Here is a 26,164-nt window from a genome sequence, read left to right as displayed (position 1 = left end):
GTGGGTATTTTTCCCCCATAACAAAGTGAGTGAACAACCCATATGTCCTAATTCACTCAGTGATCAATCAATTTTTTTCTTTTTTGTGGAACTTAAGCTTTTCCGTCTCACGTCCTCTTTTCCAGACTTTCAGATTTTAAATTATGAGGCAGGCTGGGGCTGAGCAGTTTGAAGCCCATTCATATATCCTCAAGCACCTGCTAAACCCAATCACCAGTCCTGGCTCTCGCCTTCATGTAGCCCATGAGTAGATGATTGCAGATGGAAGGAGCCAGAATGGTAGTTCGCATCGCAGAATTTAGGGCTTTAGAAATGAGAGGGAATAGACAAGGGATAGAGAAATGCTTTTTTAAAAAATCCACCAAAATGGAAACTATCTCCAGCAACACCTGCCCAAGAAAAAAAAAAATGCAGATTTTCCTTAGTTAAAAATATTTCACTATCATTTAGTGAGTGTCCACCTCTTCATGCCTCAGTTTATTCAAACTGACAGTAATTTATTGAATCATTAATGTGTGGTATCTTATGCAGATGTCTAACTGGTGTCTTGCTGGCCTCAGATTCTTGAGTAGCAGGAAGGAGAGGCTGCCTGAAGGCAAGGTCTGTGGAGCTCCCACAAATAAGGAAAAACAAGGGACTCATTTAAGTGAGTGAGAGTGTGTGTTTGTATCGATTGGGGCATACTGCTGGATCAGAAAATCCACAGAGCAATGCAAGTAGATAAAAAACACAAAGGAGGAGGAAATATGCCAACCACTTGACTAGACAGGAAAAAAAATTTGTTCAGAGAACAAAGCCACAGAAATGTCCCTTTGTGCTTGTCTAGTTCCTTTAGGAGATTTTTGTCTGTCACACATTCATGTTTGAGCCAAGCCCACTGGGTACAGTGGTGCAGCCTGGGAAGCATCTAAGTGAGCTTCACAGGACAGGGTTTCTTCCAGTCCTAAGTTGTCTGATAGCTTCGTTTATAAAACTGCCCCTTCTCTGACTTTTCAGGCCACGACCCCCAGCCAAAAATTATCATTTTCCCTACTCTTCATGTTATAATAAGATTTTTCAGAGGGGAAGAATCACATATGCAATCAGGTGGCAGAAAAAGTTCCTGTGATATCAATTTAGAGATTTGTTTACCCAGCACATGTTTCTGTCCTGTCTCTAAAAAGTCTCTAGAATCTTGTAGATTCTTGTAGAATCCTGAATATTTTGCTTTGTCCGATGACAAATTTAACGTATTGCTGCTGATGTGTGTCTGTGTGTATATTGGACAGTAAGAAACTAGCCTGCGCCACTGCCCAGCTCAGCAGCAGAAGAGGTCGTTGATGACCATAAATTTAAGGAAAAGAAATATAAATCTGTTCTGCATTGCAGAATATACAGAACAAGATTCGTCCTAGCTAGAAGTATGTCGTAATCTTGAATGTGCTTTTTTAAGCCATTACCCTACCTCCCTTGAGATACCAGCATGTTCTGATGAGTGGAAATATCCCCAAGCTTCGTTTTTAAAAGAGATGATGGTTAAACAGATTCTTAGAAAGTCGTATGAGATTCTACTTAAAGAAAGATTTTGGCTTACTCCTTCAATCTCGTTAAAAACAGTACACAATAAATAGGTTTAGGGCAATTCTGACAGGCCCTGGGATATATGTTAGACATATCGGACACCTCTAATAGATTTAAACTTTATTATTGTATTATTTGAGATGGAGTCTGTGTCACCCAGGCTTTAGTGCAGTGCTGTGATCTCAACTCTCTGCAACCTCTGCCCCCTGGAAGCAGTTCTCCTGCCTCAGCCTCCTGAGTAGCTGGGATTACAGGCAACTGCCACCACCCCTGGCTAATTTTTGTATTTTTAGTAGAGACGGGATTTCACCATGTTGGCCAGCATGGTCTCGAACTCCTGACCTCAAGTGATACATCTGCCTCGGCCTTCCCAAGTGCTGGGATTACAGACGTGAGCCAGGACACCTGGCCATAAACCTCTTTAATTTTATTGGGTATTAAGTTTATAGCTGTGGTCACTGCTAAGGAAGACAAAGGAGGATACTGTCAGATTCTTCCTGCTCAAAATGTTCACCATCCTGGCGGTTTATCGGAGCAGGTAAACAACTCAACAGCTTGCATCCCAGAACTACTGGGCTTTTCTAAGTACCCTGCTCTCTCCCCTCCCCTGTCCTTTGTTTTCCATGGTCTTCCATCCCTACCACCTGAGGTTGGAGCCCTCGGGCATTTTTTAGTTCTGCCAAAGCACATAGGCATTGAAAGACCTGCGTGATCCCGGTAATTGGCAAGCCACAACCTCCTCACAAATGACGTCCTTCTGAAAGTTTTCAGAGGAGAGAGGATTGAGCAGAGAGGGACAGATGATCACAGATGTCCTGAAATCACCAAAGGGAGTAGACTTGTTATGAAATGCTGTGAGCCAGACACGAAGGGAAAAAACCAGGACAGCTTGTTTGGGCAGAGGGCAAAGAAAAGCCTTCATTCTCTTCAGGATCTGAGCCCTGCAGGAAAACCACTGCCTCTAGCCACAGTGGAGAGGCTCGGGCACAGTGTGGTTGGCTACTCATCAGAGAGGATGTGGGAGTTGTCTGAGAAAGGAGAATAGGAATGATCTTTATCTGAGTTCCTTCTACCTGAGATCAGAACACAACACACACACACAAGTTTTGTATAAAAAGATAGGAATTTAAGTTTCATAATGAAACATATCAAATCTACCAGTTCACTATTATTGCTTAGTGGTATGCCTTTACATAAATTCATTTTAATTAAAAAGTAAAGCAAACTAAATAGTAGAGGTTATACAAACAGAGTGGCAATGCAAGGACTAAGGTTCTTAGACCTACAGAGTCACTCATATTTGGAAGTGAAGCTATAGTTTTGTTTTGGAGGTGTAATCCCAGTCTGTCACCCAGGCTGGAGTGCAGTAGCATGATCTCAGCTCACTGCAACCTCTGCCTACAGGGCTCAAGCGACTCTCCAGCCTCAGGCTCCTGAGCAACTGGGATTACAGGCACCTGCCACCACGCCCAGCTAATCCATGTATTTTTGTAGAGATGGGGTTTCTCATGTTGGCCAGGCTGGTCTCAAACTCCTGACCTCTAGAGATCCACCTGCCTTCGACTCCCAAAAGTGCTGGGATTACAGGTGTGAACCACCACACCTGACCCCTGAAGCTATAGATTTTACGAGGCCAGAAATTGACCAAGGAGTGGAAAACAAGCATTGCTTAACTGAACCAAGACATTTGTTGGTTGACCTTTCTCAGGGAGAGATCAAAGAACATAGTATTTGATCAAAAGATAACCATTAATATTACAAATGAAAAGAGGGAGAGAAAGTAATTATAATGAACTGTTAAAAAGAATTGACAAATGGATAGAAACTGGAGTAACATAGTGGGGTGTTTGACAATGGGAAGAGCAGAGAGAAAGAGTGAGAGGATATAAGTTATAAATGTTGACCATGTTCCTTTTTATTGAGAACATCCTAAGCATTCTAACATTAGACGCAACCATGAAGGCCTCCTAGCAAATGTGTCTTGAGATTCCAGTGCATTTTTACACCATTCCTAAATCCTGTATAACAAGTTTCTGGTTAACACCATGGCTAAACACAATTATTTCTGAATTCATGTCACTCTGCCACCTATATGTTTTAAAACAAAGAGGTATCCTCATTTCACTGATGTTTAAACTCAGGAATGAGAAGTGTCAGTAACTTTGGGAACATGTAAAGCTGGAAAGTAGGAATTCTTTAAATAAAAACCCTAGAGTCTTTCCTTCCTGAGAACTTGTTTTCAGTGCGAGGTGACTGAGGATTGGCATTTGGCTTGCCGTCCCCAGTCACCATAGTGGAGACCTCAGTCCACCAAGAAATCAGGCAAATGCTGTGTTTCCAATGGGAGAGACAAGATGCTGAGTGTTTTACATGTATTACCTAATCTCTCCTCACCACAGCCCTTGCAACAAGGCATCTTACCTCTATTTTTTGTTGTTCCAGAAGAGAAACTTTTCTGGAGAGAGAGCCTCCCTGTATCACCCAGGCTGGAGTACAGTGGCATGATCTAGGCTCATTGCAACCTCTGCCTCCGGGGTTCAAAGCAATTCTCCTGCCACAGCCTCCCAAGATAGCTAAGACTACATGCATGCACCATGACGCCTGGCTAATTTTTGGATTCTTAGTAGAGATAGGGTTTCACCATGTTGGCCAGGCTGGTCTCGAACTCCTGACCTCAAAGTGATCCACCTGCCTTGCCCTCCCAAAGTGCTAGGATTACAGGTATCAGCCACCACGCATGGCTAACAGGAAGCTTTTTTTTCCAGAAAAGAGAAAATAATTTGTCCAGAAATGTTCACTGACACTGGGCCTTGAGCCCACATGATTTGACTACTGAGTTTAATGCTTAAGCCCTGAGCCCACAAATCCAAGTCATTTCTCCAGTTGAGCAAAATTTGTAAACTACAGTGAAAGACAGGAAAGGAAGAGGGAGAGAAGTGAGCATAATGGGGTGGGCAGGCCACTGAGAGTAATATTTGTACTAGAAATATTCAAATAAGCAGTGAACTAGCAGAGAAAGAGAAGAATGTTGTCAGGCATAGCTCCACAAACTTTGACTTTTAACATAAGTAAATTTAAACTGGAAAGGAAAGACAGGCTATATAGAGGCTATATAGGAAAAAGTATACACACGCCTTTAGAGGGTACGTCCCTCAGTCTCTTCAAATGTTCAGCCATCTCAGTGTCTGCCCTGGAACTGGAGAATTATATTTCAAACTGTGACCGCTCACACGGAAGATTAGTCTTGACCATGAATAACTCTTACCTCCAAAAACTTCATCCTAGTCTGTACAAGACATCCTAGTCTGTACAAGAGACCTTCCTTGCCAGTGCTAGATTTGTATGAAATCATAGCATTTTGAAGCTATGTATATTAACACTAGTTTACACACATACACACACTCATATCTACTCAGTTCTCTAGTCTGAAATTATTAAAAGTAGCTATCGTAGCTTCAATGTAATTCATGAATTCATGAACTGCTATTTTGCTGTTAGTTGAAATTAACAACTAAAGGTGTTTATGCAGTTACGGTTGCTACTGTGCTTTTTCTTAACTACAATAATTAGGACATTCATGTTAAATCCTTAGGTATTCCAGAAAATTCCAATCACGACTTAAAGAGATAAATTTGAAATAGTTAATTTGGACTGTTAGAATATGCTTTAAGAGGCAAGAAGCCATGAAATTATCTTTTTCTTCTTTAGAAATAAACACAAGTTATAACACAAAGTGGTTTGATCCCCATCTCCACCTTGATACTCTCCATTGCAGAGATTTGCAACTAAAAATGTTTATCAAGGCCCAGTGCCTCTTTCAGCTTGGTGGGTCAGTCCTAAGTCTTGGTGAAGTAAGAGAAAAGCAAACTTGTAAATGAATTGCTCTGGAATTTGTCTGACTTATGCATTCTCTTTTATTTATTTCATTTTTGCATTGAAAACATTACATTTCTGTTTCCTTATAGAGTAGTGTATCAAGAGCCTGTGTATGGCAATAAATTGCTGCAGGTATGAAATCCCAACTGGTGGAGAAACTCATCACTATGATTGTGGGTTTGCTGTGAAATCCTTACTAACAAGATAATTCTGGGGAGGGGAGTTGTTCTCTAACATAGGAGGAAAAAGACTTAACTGAATTTTCCAGTTTTAATATGAAATCTCCTAGAATAGAGGTGGCTATCCCCATATCTATTGATATATCCACTGACTGTGTTGTGGCTGTTTCTTCCAAATATGGGTGCCGTTTCCATGACTGATATTAGTTGGCCTTGGCCATGAGTTTTGTTAGATCCTGAGTGTGTCAAGTGGTGGTCTAGCTTGGCTGGTTTTAAGCTTAAAAAAAAAATGTATCTGGACTCAATCAGTATACATCCAATGAAAAAGAATTCAAGGTTCTGACTGAACCAATTGTCTGGATAATTTTTTAGTAGGTTCCCAGAGTGAACTGGAATGGGGTTAAATTAACAATCTCATATGCAGCATTAAGAGCCAGCATATCTGACATCTAACATAACCTTTCCTGGTCTTAGTAGAGCTGATCAGAAATTTATTTCACACCTATTCTTATAGCTTTTAAACCTATTTCTCACTGCTGAAGCAACCACCAACTGAACAAATTCGTAGAAAGAAAAAAAGTCAACATATTCGTTGGAATGTGTCTGCCCTAGTCTCTCCAAATTTGGTCTATTACCCACGTTGAAACTGTCAAGTAAGATGAATGTCAAACTGAGGATGATCAGTGAGAGTTTTAGGACATTACTTTCCCTATCACTGCAATTCCTTTTTCTTCAGTATTATGAGTGAATTCAGAAAGCACTTTTTGTAAATCATGAGAATTGATTGAGTTTTAATTAAAACCTGAATGTGAGAAAGAGGTACTTTGACCTGGTGTAAAGGGCAATATGGTTAAAATTCCCGAGATGAACTTTCACTGTCACATTTCAAGAGAACTGGACCTCTGAATGCCACCCTTCAAAAATAGATGAACATGGCTAGGTGTGGTGGCTCACACCTGTAATCCCCATGCTTTGGGAGACCAAGGCAGGCAGATTGCTTGAGGCCAGGGGTTCAAGACCAGCCTGGCCTACATGTCAAAACCCCATCTCTACTAAAAATACAAAACTTAGCCAGTCATGGTGACACGAGCCTGCCATCCCAGCTACTCGGGAAATCGCTTGAACCCGGGAGGCAGAGGTTGCAGTGAGCCAAGATTGCATCACTGCACTCCAGCCTGGGGGACAGAGAAGACTGTCTCAAAAAAAAAAAAAAAAAAATATATATATATATATATATAGGTAAATTAGGAAGTGTTTCATTTTAAAATGTTCTTGTAAATATTATAGTAAATAAGATTTAAGTTTTATGTATATAAACCAGCACACCTGTTTTGCACCAAGTGAGACTTGACCCTTGGATATTTTGGTAATAAAGGGAGCCTTTACTCCTGGGGTTAAGCTGATTACTTTCCTATGCACTCCAGTTGAAGGAAGTATGCGTAATACGTACATGTTACAGTCCTACCGATGCCCACGTCCCCCCTAGCACACACAGGTTTCCCCTCCCAGAATTCACTATTTGTCCAACAGAACAATTTATTTTCAAAAGTATGCTCTAAAGTGAAATCTTCAAGCCTCAAATTCTCTGAGATGCCCTGGAGGTCCCACAATGTTCATGAATATTGTCCCTAGGAGTTCCACAGAGTAACCAGTTTAATTTAACTGAGCATCTGCCAAACTGGTTTGGTGGTGGAAACTTTCCTTTCCACCATTCCCCACAAGCATAATTTTAAAAATGCTTTATTAGTTGGGCACAGTGGCTTAACACCTGTACTCCCAGCACTTTGGGAGGCTGAATTGGGACGATTGCTTGATCCCAGGACTTTGAGAGCAGGCTAGGCAACACAGTGATATCCCATCTCCAGTGTAGTCAGAAAATAAGATGCTTTATTGGAGCGTCATTTGAGGTGCTTAATGGGTAACTACCTCGAGGGACCTCTAGAGGTTTTGCCAACAAAGGAAACTCCTCAGTCCACACCGGTGGGTCACTCTGGTGGCCTCACTCATTTGGTGGTGGTGGCAAGAAGATCCACAATGGCAACTTGAAATTATTATATAAGGTTACGTTTGTATTTTGCTACCCATGATGTGGAGGAATAAATATTTCAGGAATGGGGAGTGTAGAACTATTTTGTGCTTGTCATGCCTTGTTCCTTTGGTTTGGTGGCAGGAAAAATCACTTGTCAATGACACATTTTTGTCATATGATCTCGGAAGACTAGGTTCATCATGAACATGGTCTGGTGACGGCTATTGAAAGTGAGTGTTCCTTTTACAGACATCACCATGGAACTTCGAAGAAGTTCTGGCTATGCTCAGTGGGCTGCAAAATACAGACCAATAAAATTGATTCAAGTCACCTGTTAGGCAAATTAAAGCAATTTGTATTTTTTGTATGTAAAGCAATTTATATTTTACAGTGTATGCACACATATACTGAGTTAATACACAACTCTTATTTCCCTAGTATGAATTGCATACAGAAGAGAAATAGCCAAGGAAGGCTATGCAGTAAAGATGGAGAGAGAAAACCACCTAATCCCCTTTTCTCTAATTATTACATGTTTCAGGGATCATTTAGACTGGTATTGTTCAATCCTTTAGCCACCAGTCCCCATGTGGCTATTTACATTTAAATTCAAATTGAGAAGTAAATTTAAAAAATCAGTTCATTGCACTAGTTACCTTTGAAGAGTTCAGTAGTCATTTACTAAAAGTAGCTACTCTGTTGGACAGCACAGATATAGAACATTCATCTCCAAGTGGTCTACTCGACAGCAATGAAACCACTGATCAAGGTCAAAAATCTCTCCACTGGCTCTGGAGACTTAAGAAAATTGTGATCTTGACCCTTGAATCAGGAACACTCACAAGCAAATTTCTAGATAATAAAGACAAATGTCAGGACATTGACGACTTGTGCCCGTCTTGTATAGAAACGCACATTTTCTTTAACTGGCCAAGTCATATGCAAACAGTAGAGGTCATTTTGAAACCTTCGCAGATGACCACATTTGCTGTGCAGAGGAATCCCAGGTGTACACACCTGCATTTGATGTTTCTACAATACATAACGTACTAGTCAGTGTGGTTCATTTTAGTTGTTTGCACTGCAGCAATTCTTTCCATGTATCAGAGGCAGAAGGTGGAAGATATGCAAAGTTCAAACCAAGAGGCTTGCAAATAGGATGTTACTAGACATCTTTGGTGGGACCAAATTCACAGTCACCAACTCATGATTGACATGGCATCTGACTGCTGCAAATACTTTCTTGTTCCAGAGAGAAACACGCACATACCACACACTCTCTCTACCCAAAACTTTAAGCCTGTTGCAAGCTGATGTCTCCTAGAAATCAGCTAGGCAATTCTAGCCCCTCCCTACCTCATTAAGTTTAATGTATGTACCTGCACGCCTGTATCTTTCTGTACACATCATGGAAGTCAAGATGAAGCTATATAGAAAAACGGCTCCAGAAACCTGGTGACCTGATTTCTCTTTAGTCCATCACTTTTTTTTTTTTTTTTTTTTGAGAAGGAGTCTCACTCTGACACCCAGGCTGGAGTGCAGTGGCCGGATCTCAGCTCACTGCAAGCTCCGCCTCCCGGGTTTACGCCATTCTCCTGCCTCAGCCTCCTGAGTAGCTGGGACTATAGGCGCCCGCCACCATGCCCGGCTAATTTTTTGTATTTTTAGTACACACAGGGTCTCCCCGTGTTAGTCAGGATGGTCTCGATCTCCCGACCTTGTGATCCGCCCGCCTCGGCCTCCCAAAGTGCTGGGATTACAGGCATGAGCCACCACGCCCGGCTTGTTTGCTGAACTCAGTGCTGTCATAACTGCTTTGGTTTTGTAACTCCTCAGCACATTTAATGAGTTCCCCATTCCTAACTGGAGAATATAGTATTTGGAGCACCAGGTGGCATCTGGCTAAGACCTTTTTTGTTGTGGTTAACTTTGATTATCTTTTTATGGGAAGCTTTAAGAAAAAAAAAACTTTCTAAATTATTATCTGTCAGGATGTTTTAGATGTGTCTTCTCCAGGACTGATCCAAAGAATAAACTTTAAAAGATAAACTTGTTTCTTTGAATTGCTATGCAAATGATAGCATATTTACTGTGAAAGTTAACTGTGCCAGAAGGAGGCAGAAAGATATTGAGACCAGTGTACCTACATCTTGAAAGAGGGTTTTTGTAGCTTCCTTGCTTCATCTATGTCTTATCGTATTACTTAGTTTCATGAGGCCAAATGCCATGAACCTACCTTTCCCTGTCATGATTCTGCTGTTGCATACCTTCTCACACACTACTTTGTCCTGAGTCACCCCTTTAGTGATGGCGAGAAAGCTTACCTCAGAGGATTATGGGACTGTGTGTTCTAAATAGAACCTGAATAGTCCTGTGTTATCAGTGGACACTGGATCCTGTTTAATTGTGCTGAGATCATTGTACACTGGTTGATGTATCATTGCGGTCCACTGAGCAAGCAGCTGTTATTTTCACAGTTTGATCATCAACGCTCCACTGAACACAATTCCTTTTGAATATGCCTATTTGCTCGTCCTCTTTGCTTAATTGAACAATTGCAATTACTGGTACATACAACTAAATTTTAATTATCTTTTCTTTTCAGATTTTTTCTGTTAAGGATTTTATTTACCAATTAGAAGACTACCATATTTTCCACACCAAACAAATTCTCCATCTGAAGCAGCATGATATATAACCATGTGATCTCTTTGACCAAAAAGAAATGTTCAGTCATTTTTGTAATAATTATGTAACATTTAGACAGCTAAAGACAGTCTTCAATAACATTAGTGGTTAGACAACCAGATAAGTAAGAGATTACTAATAAACTTTCAATCAAAGGGTGACTTAATAAATGTAAAAAGGAGAGCATTTACTTAACTTTATAAAAAAATAAGAATTGTTCGAATACAATTTAAGTTAGTATCTGATAAAGGTAAAGCAGAATCAATTTTGAAAATCTGGAAAGTTCAGCAAAGTATAAAGAGTGTTTAAATAATCCCCCATAATCCTCCCCACCCCAAGACAATCACCATTAACATTTAGGTACATTTTCTTCCAAAGGCCTCTAGGCTCTTCTTTTGGGATATGCTTACGACCGCTAACCTTTAACCTCCCGCTGGGGTTGGTGTTCCCACCCCTTGTTTCTCCACGGTGTTTTTGTACTTTCGCTTTGATACTAAGCTTTCATTAACCTCAACTTTAGCTCAGTAGATTTGGGTAACTGCTGTTCTGGTGCGGTCTTGCCACTGGGCGTCCCTGCAGTGGGCTCTGCTGCAGTCCTGAGTCACATTTCTCCTTGTGTTTTAGGGTGGTTATGCTGCATACCGCTACGCCCAGCCTACCCCTGCCACGGCCGCTGCCTACAGTGACAGGTAAGGGTCATCCTTCTCATGCTTGACAAGTACTTGGAAATTAACTTAGTTGATGGGAGAGGAGATTCTTGTATGGTCTTGGTGAAACTGCATGACTGCTGGGGGAGGTAGCACCCCAAAAGTTAGGTCCCATGGTGAACGTGAACTCAAGGCCCCATAGACAGGGGGCAAATGCTTCAGCCCATTCTAAACTACTTTCTCTGCTAAAACACAAAGAAAATGATAGTCTTGTCCCTGTATAGTTTTTAACATCTCTTAATTCCTGTGACAACACAGCTTGCTGACATACATATACACACACACACACTGTACAACCTTCTTATGGTCATCTATGTAAGACTGTGGTTTCATCTAACTCATAGGAAGAAAAACAGACCACGATCCTACAAGGTTTATTTCAATTTCAAGTCCCTTATTTCCCTTTTTACAAGGTCTTATACGGAATAAATTATTCCCTCCAATGCATTTTTACAATTTGAAATAAAGGAGAGGGAGAGTGTCCCTGGCATTCATAAGGAGATTCATTCTTTCTGGCAATGCCCAGTGTCCAATCCTACAAACATAAGTTAACTTTTATTTGTAATGCACACCACATGTTAAGGCAGGCAGTGGAAGGAACCCAGCGTGTTTGAGAAGTGCAGAAGTCAGAATGGATGGGCAAGTTGTGGGCGGGTGGGGTGGAAATGAGGGGCTTCTATTACCCAGGCTTAACAGATGAGTTGGTTCCTGAAACAGCAAGCCGTAGCTACTTTTGTATGGTTGCCTTGGAAAAGGAAAGTGTGTGTTTTCATATTGAATGCAACTCCTTGGCTCTGTTTTCTGAGGACATAAATGTGAATGTTCAGATGCTCTGCATGCACAAATGTCATTGAGGGTGCTTATTTTGGTAATGAGTCCTTTATTTTAAAAAATACGTTTCATGAATAAAACAATGATAACAATTTGCATGTGTGGCTGGGGCATGCTGGGTCAGACAGGTAAGCAGGCAATGTATTTGACTCCTGAATGGGAAGTGTCGGCAGCCTCTGGTGCTCCTACCCGGGCCTGTTGTGATGTAGTTCCTATCCTCGGTTTGCTGTGGTGTGCTTTCTCTGCAGTTCCATTCCATTTCTCACGAAATGTGCTGTTAGCTAATTGTAGAATTATTGCAATGTAATAAAGCAGAGGAAATTCCTGAACCCTAAAAGCGGCACTTTGAAAACCCCATGCATACACTTTTAACAAATGGTTCTTTGGTAAGATGGAGTTGAGATCTGCTGTCTGGTTCTATGCAGGTATCTTCTTATAAGCAGCCATAACAAGTTCTCAAGGCTGTAGGGGGCCTTCAGAGAAATCCAGACAATTGTCAAGACAAGGTTCTCAATATATAAATTATACATTTACCCAGTAATCAGTTGCCAAGATGCAAAATGTGTTTCATGTAAGTTGTTATCTTCAACCCACTGACACTGGATTAGAAAAGTAGAGAGAGTCAATAAGGCTAATAAAAAAATACTCAAGATCATTGTACCAATGAAAAGGTCTAATGTTATTAAATTCTGCACTGAAGATTCACAAAGTATCAATTGCAATGTGGTTCAACTGCAAGCCTTAATTATTTTTTATGAAAATCTCTCTAGATGCTACATTCTCAAACACCCACTTTGCATATAATTATAATCATAGTAACTTTAGCCTACTGTATAAGAATCTTAAACGGACTTGATTATCTTGCTTTTCAGTATAAGTTCATCTACCCCCCCAAGTTGAAAAAAAAAAAAGATTAACAAATATATAATTTAAATTGCCTTCTTCAATAAGGGTGGTCTAGACATTTAAAAAATAAACAACATATGATACTATTAGAATTATCTGAGATTCTGGCCAACTCTACTTGTATTCATCTAGACATTTTTAAATTTCTACATTTTGGAACACCATATGTGTAAAATCTGTTATTTTGATATTATTTAGATTTCTCATTGGCAACATGTCCCACTGAAAGATCGCCCTTGTTCTTGGATTGGTAAATCTTTAATAACTGCAATTCCAACTTTAGTACCATCGTTTCAGCTGAAAAAACCAACTAACTATTCTGTTGTCCATATAATTGGCCTCTTGTTGTTCATTAGAGAAATTTGCACATTTGGTCTTCTTGGTTGCTGTGGAAATTGATAGCTATCCTTACTTAACTTTATCATAAGCAAGACACTTGCCACATATGGAATTATTCATTGAAGTAAATTCATTAAGTAAATGGACAGAAAGCAATCTTTAAAGTTGTATTTCTGAATTTTTAAAGTGTCTATTAAATGGTGCTACCTCTTTTTATCTTTAATAAATGGATATTGAGAAGGAATACCTTTTTATAAGAAGACACTTTTAGGGAAAATGTGAAATTATCAGAATAGCTTTTTAATCTAGATTAAAGATGCCAAGTACCTAGAATTTCTCTCAGAAGTAGCAATCATGTAACCAGTTATTTTTATATCATCACAGCATAGAATCAGTAGTGATAGATTCTTAGTTCCTCTTCTGTAGAAAACAGGCAAGATAAAGAAAAACTTAACAAAAGAACTTCTTCAAAAATAGGAAGTAAAATCAGCAGGCATTGAGAATGTTTTGGTAATGCTCTCTGGCTGTCAATTGATCAAAAGAGAAACAGCAACAAACTTTCCCTGTAATCATGAGATTCATTCTTCAGACGTCTTGAAAGCAAAAGTTTGATGTCCCCAGTTGGTAGGATTTTACCTTTTATCAGCACAAATTAAGCCCTCATCAAATTAAAGATTCAGGGACCTTTGAGAAATATTGAACTCCAGTAACCTCAGGACTGTCCAGAAGGTCCTTAATGGGCACCTTGCAACTCCCTGCCCATTATCTTCTTGGTTAAATGATCACATGCTGATCATCTCGGAGCAACCTGAGAGTCTCTGAATGTTGACCTCCAGAATGAAGACCATCTGGTGTGGGCAGAGATTTCCCCAAAAGGAAAATACCTGACTGGACTAGGTAATTTTAGAGTCTCATTGACAAATTTAGTGGGAATAGGTGAACATCTTATCTTGGCATTTAGCAAACATTTGGTAAGCACTTGACCTCACCAAATCTTTATTTCTAATCTCACTTTGATTTGTGCAAAGCCAACTGTCTGAACTCTCAATGGAGAACGTTTTCTGAGCTTGAACCAATTGAAGCATGGCAGAGGGGCCTTTGGTCATCCGGTCATTGCATGCCACTTGGTGTTGCTGATGTGTCTGTGATACGTTCTGGATTGGACAGGTCCATCACATCAGCTTGATGAATGGCTTGCTTGAATTAAGCCTGGGGGCAGGCTTCTCTTTATTGATTGGCTCATGGTTTGTGTATTATGACTTTGTTGTTGTTGCATCTTGAAGCAGCCAAACTGGGAGGTTGGGGGCTAGGTTGGGGGCTGGGGTGGGGGCGGTGGGACGGCGGTGGGGGTAAGATTCCCTGTTTGATCAACTGTGCCACAAATATTTGAGAAAATATGATGTGTACATAGCTTTGATGAAAATGTTATGTCCCTAGACAGACAGACATTTGTCATGCTTGTCCTGCTTGCTAACACTCTAACATTTCCTAATGATCAGTGCATGAAAACGTCCCTCCACATCACGGCAGAAAGTAGTTAGATGCAGACTGCCTGGAGACTAAAGCAATACAGAGTTTTTCACTCAGATTTCATCACAATCCGATTACAGTGATAGTTACCAGGGGCCATTTCTTCCACATAAAACATGCATTTCTTGTAAAGATACATGAAAGCTAAGACGCTTTTGACATATAGTAGCACCAGGCCACACAGGTGTCTCTAAACTGAGCAAAAGACTGCAAAGCAACATAGTTTTGTTTTAATGGATACCTCTTCTTGGTTTTTGAGACCTTAAAGTTTCACTGCTAATGTAGAGATAGAAATTGCTACTTTTATGTGACAAAAATGACATATTGGCTCTGTTGTAATAGGTATGAAATATGTACATACATCAATATAAATTTTATATAGCTCAACTTAATAGAAATCCAAATAAAATGCCATATTATCTTGCTCTCTGCATACACACATGTACACACACACACACTCACTTGTGCCTTGGGGCCTCACAAGGGACTCGTAAGTGTATTCAGGTAAAGCTTAATGCAAAGAGACCAGGGCTTGTTAATTTCAAGTGGTCAAACTGCATGCTAGAAAACAGAAGTTAAATATGACATTCATAACCTATGAATAAAAGGTTCTGTTTAGACAGATTTGTGTTTCTTAGAACCTAGTAAGGATAAGTAGGCATATTTTGGGGTTCATACAGGATTTAGTCTTATTTAAAAATTATGTAAGTGACAGATACATACATACATCCATATGCGTACACATACATAGATGGGTGGAAGGATGGGTAGATGGAGATAAAGCGATAGAGGTGGGTGGATGAATGGAAAGACGGAAGGAAGCATGGAAGGGACCATCTTTCTGCCCTCTAATATTTCATCATAAGCTAAATACAGAAAATAGGACTAAATCCTTATTATACAATCTTACTTCAAGCTGAACTAAAAAAGTAAAAGGATTTGAGTTGATTTCCATTAGTGCAGGCTACTCCCTATTTTAGAACTTTATTTTCTGGCCTCAGATTAAGTAGGAGAGAAATGCTGTCATGAAAATAGACAAATAAGTACATTTACAATGATATTCCATTTTATTTGGAGTCTTTATCTGATGATATAGGCTTAAATTTAAGGGATTGTCAGCATATAAAATGTATGAGCATCCTGAGTAGAAAATGTAATTTACCACTTAGGGGCTTATTTCTGTAGGAAGGTTAATTTTTTAAAGAGATATTTTATGGACATTGTTTTCTTTTTTTTTTTTTTTTTCTTTTTTTTTTTTTTTTGCCGTGGGTTGGAATACAGAAAGCTGAACCTGTGGATAATTTGAAACCCTTAATGAAAATAGATATACAAAAAGCAGACAAAGGGGGTACTTGCTCTGCTTTCTGCAGTCCTCTTATCTGAACCAAGTTTCATAAGGATTGAAAATATTTCTAGCTCAACAGCAGCAGCAGCCCTTGTTCTTATTCTTCATGATGTGTGGCAAGCAGAGATCTCACGATCTTATTCTAGTGCCATATTGAAAGCAGTATCTCCCAAGGCCAGTTCAGGGCCTGGCAACCACCTTTGATGGCATATTTACTGGTTTATCAAGACAGAAGAACACCGACCATGTAATACGGTTGTCAACCCTCTTTTCTGGGAAATAGGCTGAATCCATTCTTCCTTCTCGCTGCTGTTAAAGATTTTATTTATAAAATTAGAACAATAGCAAATGGTAGTTTTCATTTTAGACATCCCATTTTGTTTTTCATGTTCTTACTTGGCAAAATAAACATTGGCAACTTTATGCTAGACTCCCTATCATTTTATTTACACTCGCAGTCTTTGAGAAATCTGTTGGAAAAATATAGTGAGAGCATTGCAAAACATGGCCATGCCAGAGATGGTATTCTTAGATCAACAAGGGACTGAGGGTGGAGTTCACGGAGGTTCAGAACGGATGGGAAAGTTTCCCATGCCATCTTCCTAGCTGGGATACAGACCCAGAGGCAGGGAGAAGCCACTTGAGAGTTTGAGTCTAGGCTGTGGAATCAATACATGGCAATAAGCCGAAGTACTACCTCTGTGCCATTTTTGATGGTGCTTTGAAGAAGCTGTTCTTGGGTTTTAGTTTCTTTTTAGTCTTTTATTTTTACTCATCCTGATGAACTCTTGGCTTCTGTAATAAAAAAAAATCTGTCAAGTTGTTATAATGTAGCAGAAATGAGTCACTTACGCCTTTATTTCTATCCTTCTGTGCCCCTGTGTCTAGAAAAGCATGTCCAGGTTTTAGTTGGAACTCCAGGTTGAGCATGTGTACATCTATACATATCTACGTGTATATACACACCTTTTATCTTGTTCATTTAAAGTTTACTTTCCTAATAGATCCATTTTGTGTTTTTGTTTTTTGAGGTTTTTGCTGATTCAGGCACTCCTCAGGAAGAAAAAGTGAAACCAATTGTCCTAGCCAGCTTTAGGATAATAGAAACACACACTTATACCTGTGAGATTCACAGGTATAAGTAATAATAATAGAAATATATAATATATATGTTAATATATATTACATATATATTAATAATATAATAGAAACAGACACAGCTAAACAGCAGTAGCAGCCCTTGTTCTTATTCTTCATGATATGTGGCAAGGAGAGATCTCAAGGTCTTATTCTAGTGCTGTATTGAAAGCAGTATCTCCCAAGGCCAGTTCAAGGCCTGGCAACCACCTTTGGCAAAATAAACATTGGCAACTTTATGCTAGACTTCCTATATTTTATTTAGTCTTATTTAAAAATTATTTAAGTGACAGAGATAGATACATACATATATCCATGCATACACATACATAGGTGGATGGATGAATGGAAAAAGGGAAGGAAGGAAGGGACCATCTTTCTGCCCTATAGATATATATGTTATATATATGCTATATATATATGTTATATATATCTATATGTATGACAGTTCATATATATATATATATATATAAAACATTGCTCCTTAGTGATTTTGATTGTGTATTCTCCAAAAAATTAGGATAGCTAAGATAATTCTATTTTCTCCTGATCTGCTCTGTAGACTGTCACTGATTTCATTTGTTAAGTATGGAGATGGCTCTGAAATCGTGAGGAAGGGAAGGTACATCTCAGCTTTTGATATTAGAGTCACTGTAATTTTTTAAAATTGGGTTTATGGATGCTGAGCTCTCAGTACTGAGAAGTAATATGGCTGTAACTGATATATTTCCTGAGTTTTTCTTCGTTTATAGAAATCACACACACACACCACACACACACACACGTTAAAAGAAAAAGTGTTCAAGTTTCTCTCTCAAGAACTAATTGCCTTTTGTCCATAATCTATAATGGCTTCCTAACAACTGTTATGCATTATTGGATGGATATGTAATTGAATCAGTTTAAAAAAAGAACCAATCCTGTAATAGCCAACAGACTGGACCAACAAGGAGTTGGGGAGAGATTAAAGGAATTTTCAGGCCCAACAGAGCATAGCTGTCACAGCCACGTGGGTAGACACTTTTGCCAGTGACAAGACAAGGTGTAACAACTCCTTTGGTCATGTCATGGCCTAATTACACACTTTTTAGGTCGCAGATCATTGACTTGATATGCCACCAAAAAAAAAAAAAACAAAAAACAAAAAACAAAAAACAAAAAAAAAACCACAAAGCCTATCTTTTCAGTAGCAGCATCAGGACCCTTCAGCTCTGAAGGGTTTTAGAGGCAGGCTGGGAAAGCCTAATGCTTTCTAGGTGTAGGTCTGTTGGAAATATACACGTAAAGCCCTGTGAATGAGCCATTTCATTGCTAAAAAGAACTTACATTCTAGAAGACAGTAATCCAGTGTTATAAAGAGGAACTTAAATGAAGCATTTGTGGACGTAGCTATAAAAATTCAACCCCTCCACTTTGTTTTTGTTTGGGTTTTTTCTTTTTGTCCCTAGGTAGTATACTATGGATGGTAGTATACTATCACTTCTTTCAAGATGAAATTTTTCACTAAAAGTCTCTAATATTTCCTTTAAAGTTATCAAAGCAAGTTCTGACTCTACTTATCGCAAGTTGAAATTCTTTTCCACAAGAATCGATTTCTATTTCAATGTGGCTTCTTATTTTCACATTTGTGTGTAGTACATGCATGTAAACAGTCACTGGACAGAAATGACTTATTTCTTCCTTGGTGTAAATCAAAATGCTTGGTTCCTCTGGAATTAGGCACTCCTCACAACTATAATGAACTTCATATTTAATTAACATACAAAACATTTAGAATAGGGGCCATGATCCGAATTTGAGGGGATGGGAGTCTGTGGGGCACAAACTAGGGAGAATATAAGGAGTAACTAGTCACTTTTTTTTCCAAGCTAATTCTTACTGCATTATGATGTGTGACTGTTCAAACAGATTAACAGTTTTCTGATAGCTGAAACATAATCAAAGCCAAGTACTCTTCTCGTAATTATCCCAATCAATTTAGATTGAAATGCTTTGGCCTGAGATTATAGAAATAAGCCACATATCTGATAAGCTAAATCAGTGGTTCTCACGAGTCTGGGGGACGTGGAATTTAAAGAAAAAAAGAAAACACTCATTGTTAGATGCTTCTAGCATCCTCAATTCTTTCAATTCTTGTCTTTCATGGTTTCAATTTTGTAATTTAAAATTTTAGAATGTATTAAGAGATGAACTTTTTTCCACCATTTCTGCTTTGTTAGAGTGTTTGTGGTTGACTACTACCAAACAGAGTATGAGCCCAGGCAGTGGGAGTGGAAGTACTTTAATAATTCTTCCTGGACAATACTAGCTTCCCTGCTTTTTCAGAATGATCGTTTCCCCGCTATTTTTGTTTTCTTCCATTTCTGTCTCCCAAACTTAGAAAATGAACAAATGGGGGGAAAGCGGGATGAACTTGTTCTGTTTTGAAATTTCAAGATTTGAGTGGATCATCTAAAAAAGCCTGCAGAGCCTTGCCTTGTATAGTTTTCAGACCAACACCATTGGCCTCACCAGGAGCCTGTGAGAATGTAGAATCCCAAACCCCACCCCAGCCCTGCTGAACCAGAACCTGCACTTTCAAGATTCCAGAATGACTGGTGTGAAGTTTTAGAAGCCCGGCTCTAGAGAACAAGCTTCTATTCTACCCTGATATGCCATAAATAATGTTGACAGAGCATTGTCCCATCACAAACCTTGTAAGAGATAAGAGGATTTATCTTTGTAAATTATTGATTTATTGCCATTGCCTCTCTACTCTCCCTTCTTCTATGAGAAAGAGCTATCAACAGTTAGCATCCCTCAATGTCAATTCCATTGTGACTTCTTCCCTCTCCCGGCCCAAGGCCACAATTAATTCTTTACCCCAAAAGATTCATGGACAGAAATAGTTATTGATGCTAACATCATGCCATTAATTGCATAGATTTCACACAAGTATAGAGTAGTACCTGAAAAAGTTCCATCTGATTTAACTTTACTGACCCTCAGTTTTTTCCTGTGCTAAGTGGAAAGCATGGTACTAATTAGAATCAGAAAGAGATGAAGAAGGTGAACTTTATAAACCAAAAAAGGGGGTGCAAATGTTATCAATAACTCGGTTTCAGATTGACATATTTTGGAATATATGCTAGTATTTGCAGTGAATATATACAGGCAGTAGCAAGTACATTAAATTAAACGCATTGAAAAGTGCAAGGTCATTTTTAGTCTAGACAATATCTAAGACACATTGTAGCACTAACCCTTTGGGAACCTGTGCCTTGCTTGGCATCCCAGGACTTGTAGGTAACTGTGTCAAGATTTGAAACAGGATCTTTTATTCTCATTGGACCTACTCTGATAGAGACATGCACTAGCAAATCATTGCTCTTGATATACAGAATATGATTACACATTGAGATTTACACCTGGGTCCTGAATCTGTGAGTCTACTTACTACATGAGATAATTTGGGCAGGCTAACATTGAGCTAGTTGACACTCAACCGCCTCATCTATAAAGTGGGATTAATGGATAACCTTGCTTCTTTGGGTGGTTGTGAGAATTGCTATCATGAACAGAAAGCCCCTCTAAGAGATCCTGACGCTTAGTACTCCGGATATTAGCAGCAACAGCATCAACCGTGGGAATACTGTGTTTTGTTCTTGAGTGAAAAAAAAAAAAAAGTTTCCTGTGGACACGGGTTTTATGACTTAGAATAATTTTTTACTAAATACATTCGTTTTTGGTTGTTTTAAAATATTGACTTCCACCCTAGAAATAAAATAGGTTGGGGAATAGAAATTGGGAACCACACGATCAAATATCCTATCCTTCTTGTTCATACTGTGCCTTGGATATTAACTTTTCTGCTCATGGATCAACTTAGGCCACCACACGTGCATTAGCTTTGTAGGAGACATGCCCAATCTCCCAGGATAAACCCAGCCTTCTAACTATCACTGCTTTGGATTTTTGCAAAACCAATTGCCTGCTCTTCTCTTTGGGTGGAGAGAGAAATGGACTTTCCTTTATGAGTCTACAGAGCAAAAAAAAAAAAAAAAAAAAAAAAAAAGCCAAATTTTCTACCAATAAGGACTTCCACCAATAAGATGTTTCTCATTCAACCTGCACAAAAGGTCCAGGAAGGGCATGTACTATTTTTATATCTTTTTTTCCAAATGAAGAAACTGAGGCCCAGAAAGGAGAAGTGAATTTTCTAGTGGAATACAGCTTGTATGCAACAAGGCATGGTTTCCAGATTCACGGTTGGTTCCCTTTCACCTGAGCCTAGACAACAAAGTCTAGTGGGAACTGGGGAGAATGTTAAATGTTGGAGGAACTAAAATGACAAAAGGGAACTGTTCAACGTCTCCAGGTAACGGAGAGGCAGTTGGGTTTGAATTTCTAAAACTCGGATTTTTTTGGTAGAATAGCCAAACTGGGGAGAGATTCACTGATCTTATCTTCTGTTTAAGCTTCTTTATGTATATCATGTTAGCAACAGGAACTGTGTCTAAATGAAATGTTCTTAAGTGTATTTTTGTATGTTCCCCCTTTTCAAAATGGGATAGGTGTAGAACCTTGGAGAGCTTTCTATAGTCAATCTGTTTGGTTACTTGTCTGTGTATACCCTGTCTCATTCTACAGTTTGCACACTGTATAGAAGTACACATGACATATTCTAAACTATGAATAAAAGTGACAGGGCAGGTAAAAAATAGGAATCTGAATGGGATTTGTACCATTCTGGAGTAGAGTGTTAGTATTATATGTGGGCCAAGGAGGTAAGATACTGATTGCCAGCAACCTCCCTTTGAAGGTGATAAAACTGAAATATAAATTAGATTATGAGCTTCCAGACAGGCAAGTCCAAGATACTCCAGTGATTTAAAGGCTATGAGCATAGCATCAGACCCCTTAGACTTAGCTCAGTTCCTGATAAGTAACAAGTCCCTCATTTATAATCTGAGGGTTGAATGAATGATGTGAGTCAACTATTGGGTAAGGTTGGCAATATGAATTTTAATAGGTGCATCGTATCTGCATATTATGTTTAATATTCAGAAAATACTCGTGGCTGAGTTCCATATGGCACATCTAGCAACTTTAAGATGAACAACAACAATAAGCTGATTGTGAATTTCTACCTTAATTTTACCTGAAAAAAAGCATCCTGATAAGCATGATTATAAAACAATTACTACAATTACTAGAATATATAATTAGCAATTAAAATGTTAAGTATAAAATGTCAAAATCAACACTAGTGCAATTTACTTTAAACCCAAAAGACAACTGTTTCCTGCAGAGGCAAGATACGTATGTTCAGAGAGGTATTCGTACAGTGACATATGAGTTCCCCATGCTGGCTGACAGATGAGAATCACCCCCAGGGGTTTTTCAGGCATATCTGTGCATGAGAACCACTCTCAAAAGATGCTGAACTTAAATGACTGGTGTATGGGCCTGGTCCTTAGTATTTTATTTATAAAAAAAATCCTAGCTGAATATTTGTTAAAAAACAAAGTATTGGCTGATCAGTCAGGGTTAAGAACTTCTGCCTTATAAACAAAAGATATCCCAATACCTACAGGTAGAATTGGACTTTGTCCCACTACTATCTTGGGGCGTCTTAGCTGCCATCTACCAGGCCAGAAGACCAACTTCTCAGCTGTAGGGATTGCCTAGCAGACATCCTTGGAAGGTTTAAGAGAGAGTGTGTGTGTGTGTGTGTGTGTGTGTGTGTGTGTGTGTGTGTGAGAGTGAGAGAGAGAGATTCAATATTCATAGCACTGGATAGAAGAAGAATCTTGCTGTAAGTGATATCGATCCTGAGAGATCTATGTAACAATAGCAATGTAACAGAATTAAGAAGCCAAAGAATGGGAAGTAACCAGAATCTTTACCAATAAAATTTAAATCAGCATTATTTGATATGGGGTATGTTTGCCTCCCACCTACCTGCACCAAAAGTTTACTCTGACTTGGTATCTAGCCTCTCATGTCCCCTCCAGCAACATGGGCTGGCTACTATTTTAATTTGACTCTAAGAATTAGCCATGGGTAATTTTTCAGAAGGAAAACTGCCAAGAGATGAGATTTAGCCTAAGGAACAAAAGTGGGCCATGAGGGTGATACGTGGCAATCCACAGGACTAATTTAAATGTACCACCAGCTGAGGCAGATAGAGTGTAGACGGGTGTTCTATAAAAAAATCTTAAAACATTAGTCAACGTAGTGACATAAGAGTGAAAAAGATAAAGACCATGGTGTATGCCATTTCATAATCAAGTTGTTAAAGCAGAGTATGTTTTTAATTCTCTCAATTATACTCAGAGGAATTCAAATTTTATTTCTCAGAAGAACTGAAGATTCAGAATATTAAGTTACTCCAGAGACATCACACCCCACTGCTGATTAAATACCTGCTACATGAATGTTTCCCAAGAACTTTAGATAGTAAAAGCTTGGGTGTAGAGCCAAGCCAACTGTGTTCAGGTTTCACCTCTACCACTTAACATCTGCTCGCATTATATAACTTTTCCATGTCTCAGTTTCCTCATCTACAAGAGGAGGATAAAAAGAAGGATTATAAGAAAAATTTAATGAATACATAGGTATGACACTTAGCAACTTGCAGTCATAAGTGCCACATCAGTGTTGGATAGTAGACTTTGCAGCCAGCATTCCCATGAGCCAGGACAAATAGTCTTCTCCCTTAAACTCAATTTAGCCATTTCTTCATTTTTCATACATTTGTAATCCTTCCTCTTCTCCACCTCCAACCAAGCCTTCCCAATTTAAAACAATCCTCCTGGGACAGGTGAGCTTTGAAATGAAAATGGGAATGAACTTGCAGGGTTTTCTCAGCAAGGTTGCCCAAACTTCAAGGTAAGAAGTAGCAGGAGGCGTGATTCCCTCACAGGAGCACCTGCTACCTAGAGCACAGTGAGAATGGGTGCCCTGTGGAGCTGATCAATATGCAGGTCCGGGTTCTTATTAAGTGTACAGATTACCAGACCTCTTCTCCTGAAAATTGATTCAGGTGGTCAGGGTTGAAACCCAGGAATCTATACATTGAATGAGCATTCTAGGCAATTCTTCAGGGAAGTTTGAAAAATTTTGGGAGTAGGAGAGGTAGAATATAGAAAGTTTTGGGTGACAGAATGGGTCAAGACAAAATTAGGGACTGAACTCAAGGAAAAGTGAAAAAACTCAAGCCAAAATGATCTTGAGTAAATTCTTAAGAAATGGTCCAGGAAGAGGAACAGGTAAGGAAGGACTCAAATACCAAGAGTAAGACATGGCCACTGTAGAGCAGTTTCTCTTTCAGGACGAGGTTTAAAGTCAACTCTTAGAAGGCATCTAGAAACTGGAAGTACCCTTTCTTGGACACTTTATCTGGTTTCCATGGTGGCATTGTCCAAAACCTAAGTAGCTAGGTTGCCCTGGAGGTAAGCATGATGGTCAAATAGAAGTTGCAAAAATAGAAACCAAAGTTGGAAGAAATTCAGTGATTCAACTCCCTTGAATCCCTTCCTTGAATCCACTTCTTTGAGTCTCTTGAATCCCTCTGCCTTGGCATCATATCACTGCTTCTCAGCTGTGGCCATCTATTAAAGTCACCTACAGAGCATTTTCTGAACTACTTTTCAGACCCTACCCCAGGATCAATTAAAGCAGAACCCTCAGAAGTGGGCCCTATCACTGGCACTCTTACCATTCAACTCCACAAGTAGTTTTCAAATGAAGAACATTAGCACATTAGAATCACTTGGAAGTATTTAAAAACTGCTGATGCCCGAGACCCAGTTTCGGGGGTTACCATTTAACTGGTCTTAAGTGTAGCTTGGTAACCAGAAATGTTTAGAAGTGCAACAGTTATTTACAATGTGCAGTGAAGGTTGAGAATGACTCAGTCACACTTGCTTTTTTTTTTTTTTAAATCAACAACTAAAGAACAGACCAGTTTGTGGAAAATCAGGTGCATTTTGAAGTTTCAATCCATGGGTCTGTGTTGAGAGAAAACAGCACAACAGTAGGGTTTGCATAAGGAGACAGACCCTGGTACCAGCCTTCTTTCTTCCCTGAGAGGTAGCCCACTGTTCAGAATATACCTGCATTGTTCTGATCTTTTAATTTTTCCTTAAGTTGTTTGGATATAGCAGAGACATTTGTCTCTGTGATCATATGCGACTACTCGATTGTCAACTTCTAGAAGTCGAAGGTCTCCTGGGTTTAAGAATAGTGGGGGTAATTATAAGAGTTAAAGATTAAGCCTCCGTAATCTGTGTACTTGTAGGTTCAGTATCATTGGTGTCCGATTGACTTAATAGTAAAAGAGGGGTTATTGATTTCGTGTTAGATACAGGATGTGCAAGGATGGAAGGGCGATCAGGACTAGGATGATTGCGGGTAAGATAGTTCAGATGGTTTCTATCTCCTGGGCATCATAGATGATCCATTTATGGGCCCTCTAAGTCAATAATTTCTTAATGTTCAAGGTGAAACGGCTCTATATAAAACGGCGTATCATGGTGGATATAAACACCAACGTGCAATCTCCACTTAGAACTCTACCAGAGTTTTTCTGTTGTCCTGATAATGTAAGCCACCCCGAAGCCAATCTGATTTTTCAGACATTTCCTGTTCATTGCACTTGTCAATTGATGAAAGCATAGTTCAGGGGAAGTGGTGATCATACAGATTGAATTCATGGAATTAACGAACTCTATATAGAAAGGCACTTTTCTGATGCCTTATGGTGACCTTTTCTGAAACGGATGTACATGCTAGCAATCTCATCGTAGGATTAAAAAATAGAAATTGAGTACAGAATGCCCGACCCTACATGCCACAGATATGTGAATACTTAACTGGTAGCCATTAACTCCTTTTGGCATTGCTGCAGAGTCCATGGCACGTTCTTTTAAATGTCACTATTATTGAGAACTCTGTGCCTTGAAATATATGCAAATTCATAGTCAAAAGTAATCTAAGCCAACTCTTTTGAAGAGCGCAAGTTGTCAAAAAGGAGTAGTCCCCCTTTAGTTCT

General features: G+C 39.2%; 1 protein-coding gene across 1 annotated transcript in view; it reads left to right on the top strand.

Annotated features, from left to right (window-relative positions):
• The window catches only part of RBFOX1 (RNA binding fox-1 homolog 1), a 2,483,424-nt gene that overhangs the window by 2,435,933 nt on the left and 21,327 nt on the right, over window positions 1-26,164 (top strand). The window contains 1 exon segment of the mRNA XM_031657938.1: window positions 10,957-11,021. Within this exon segment, the coding sequence (XP_031513798.1) occupies window positions 10,957-11,021 (65 nt within the window).

This window comes from Papio anubis, chromosome 18, assembly GCF_008728515.1.
Source record: "Papio anubis isolate 15944 chromosome 18, Panubis1.0, whole genome shotgun sequence".
Lineage (NCBI taxonomy): Eukaryota > Metazoa > Chordata > Mammalia > Primates > Cercopithecidae > Papio > Papio anubis.
This window is presented reverse-complemented; position numbering and strand designations above follow the sequence as displayed.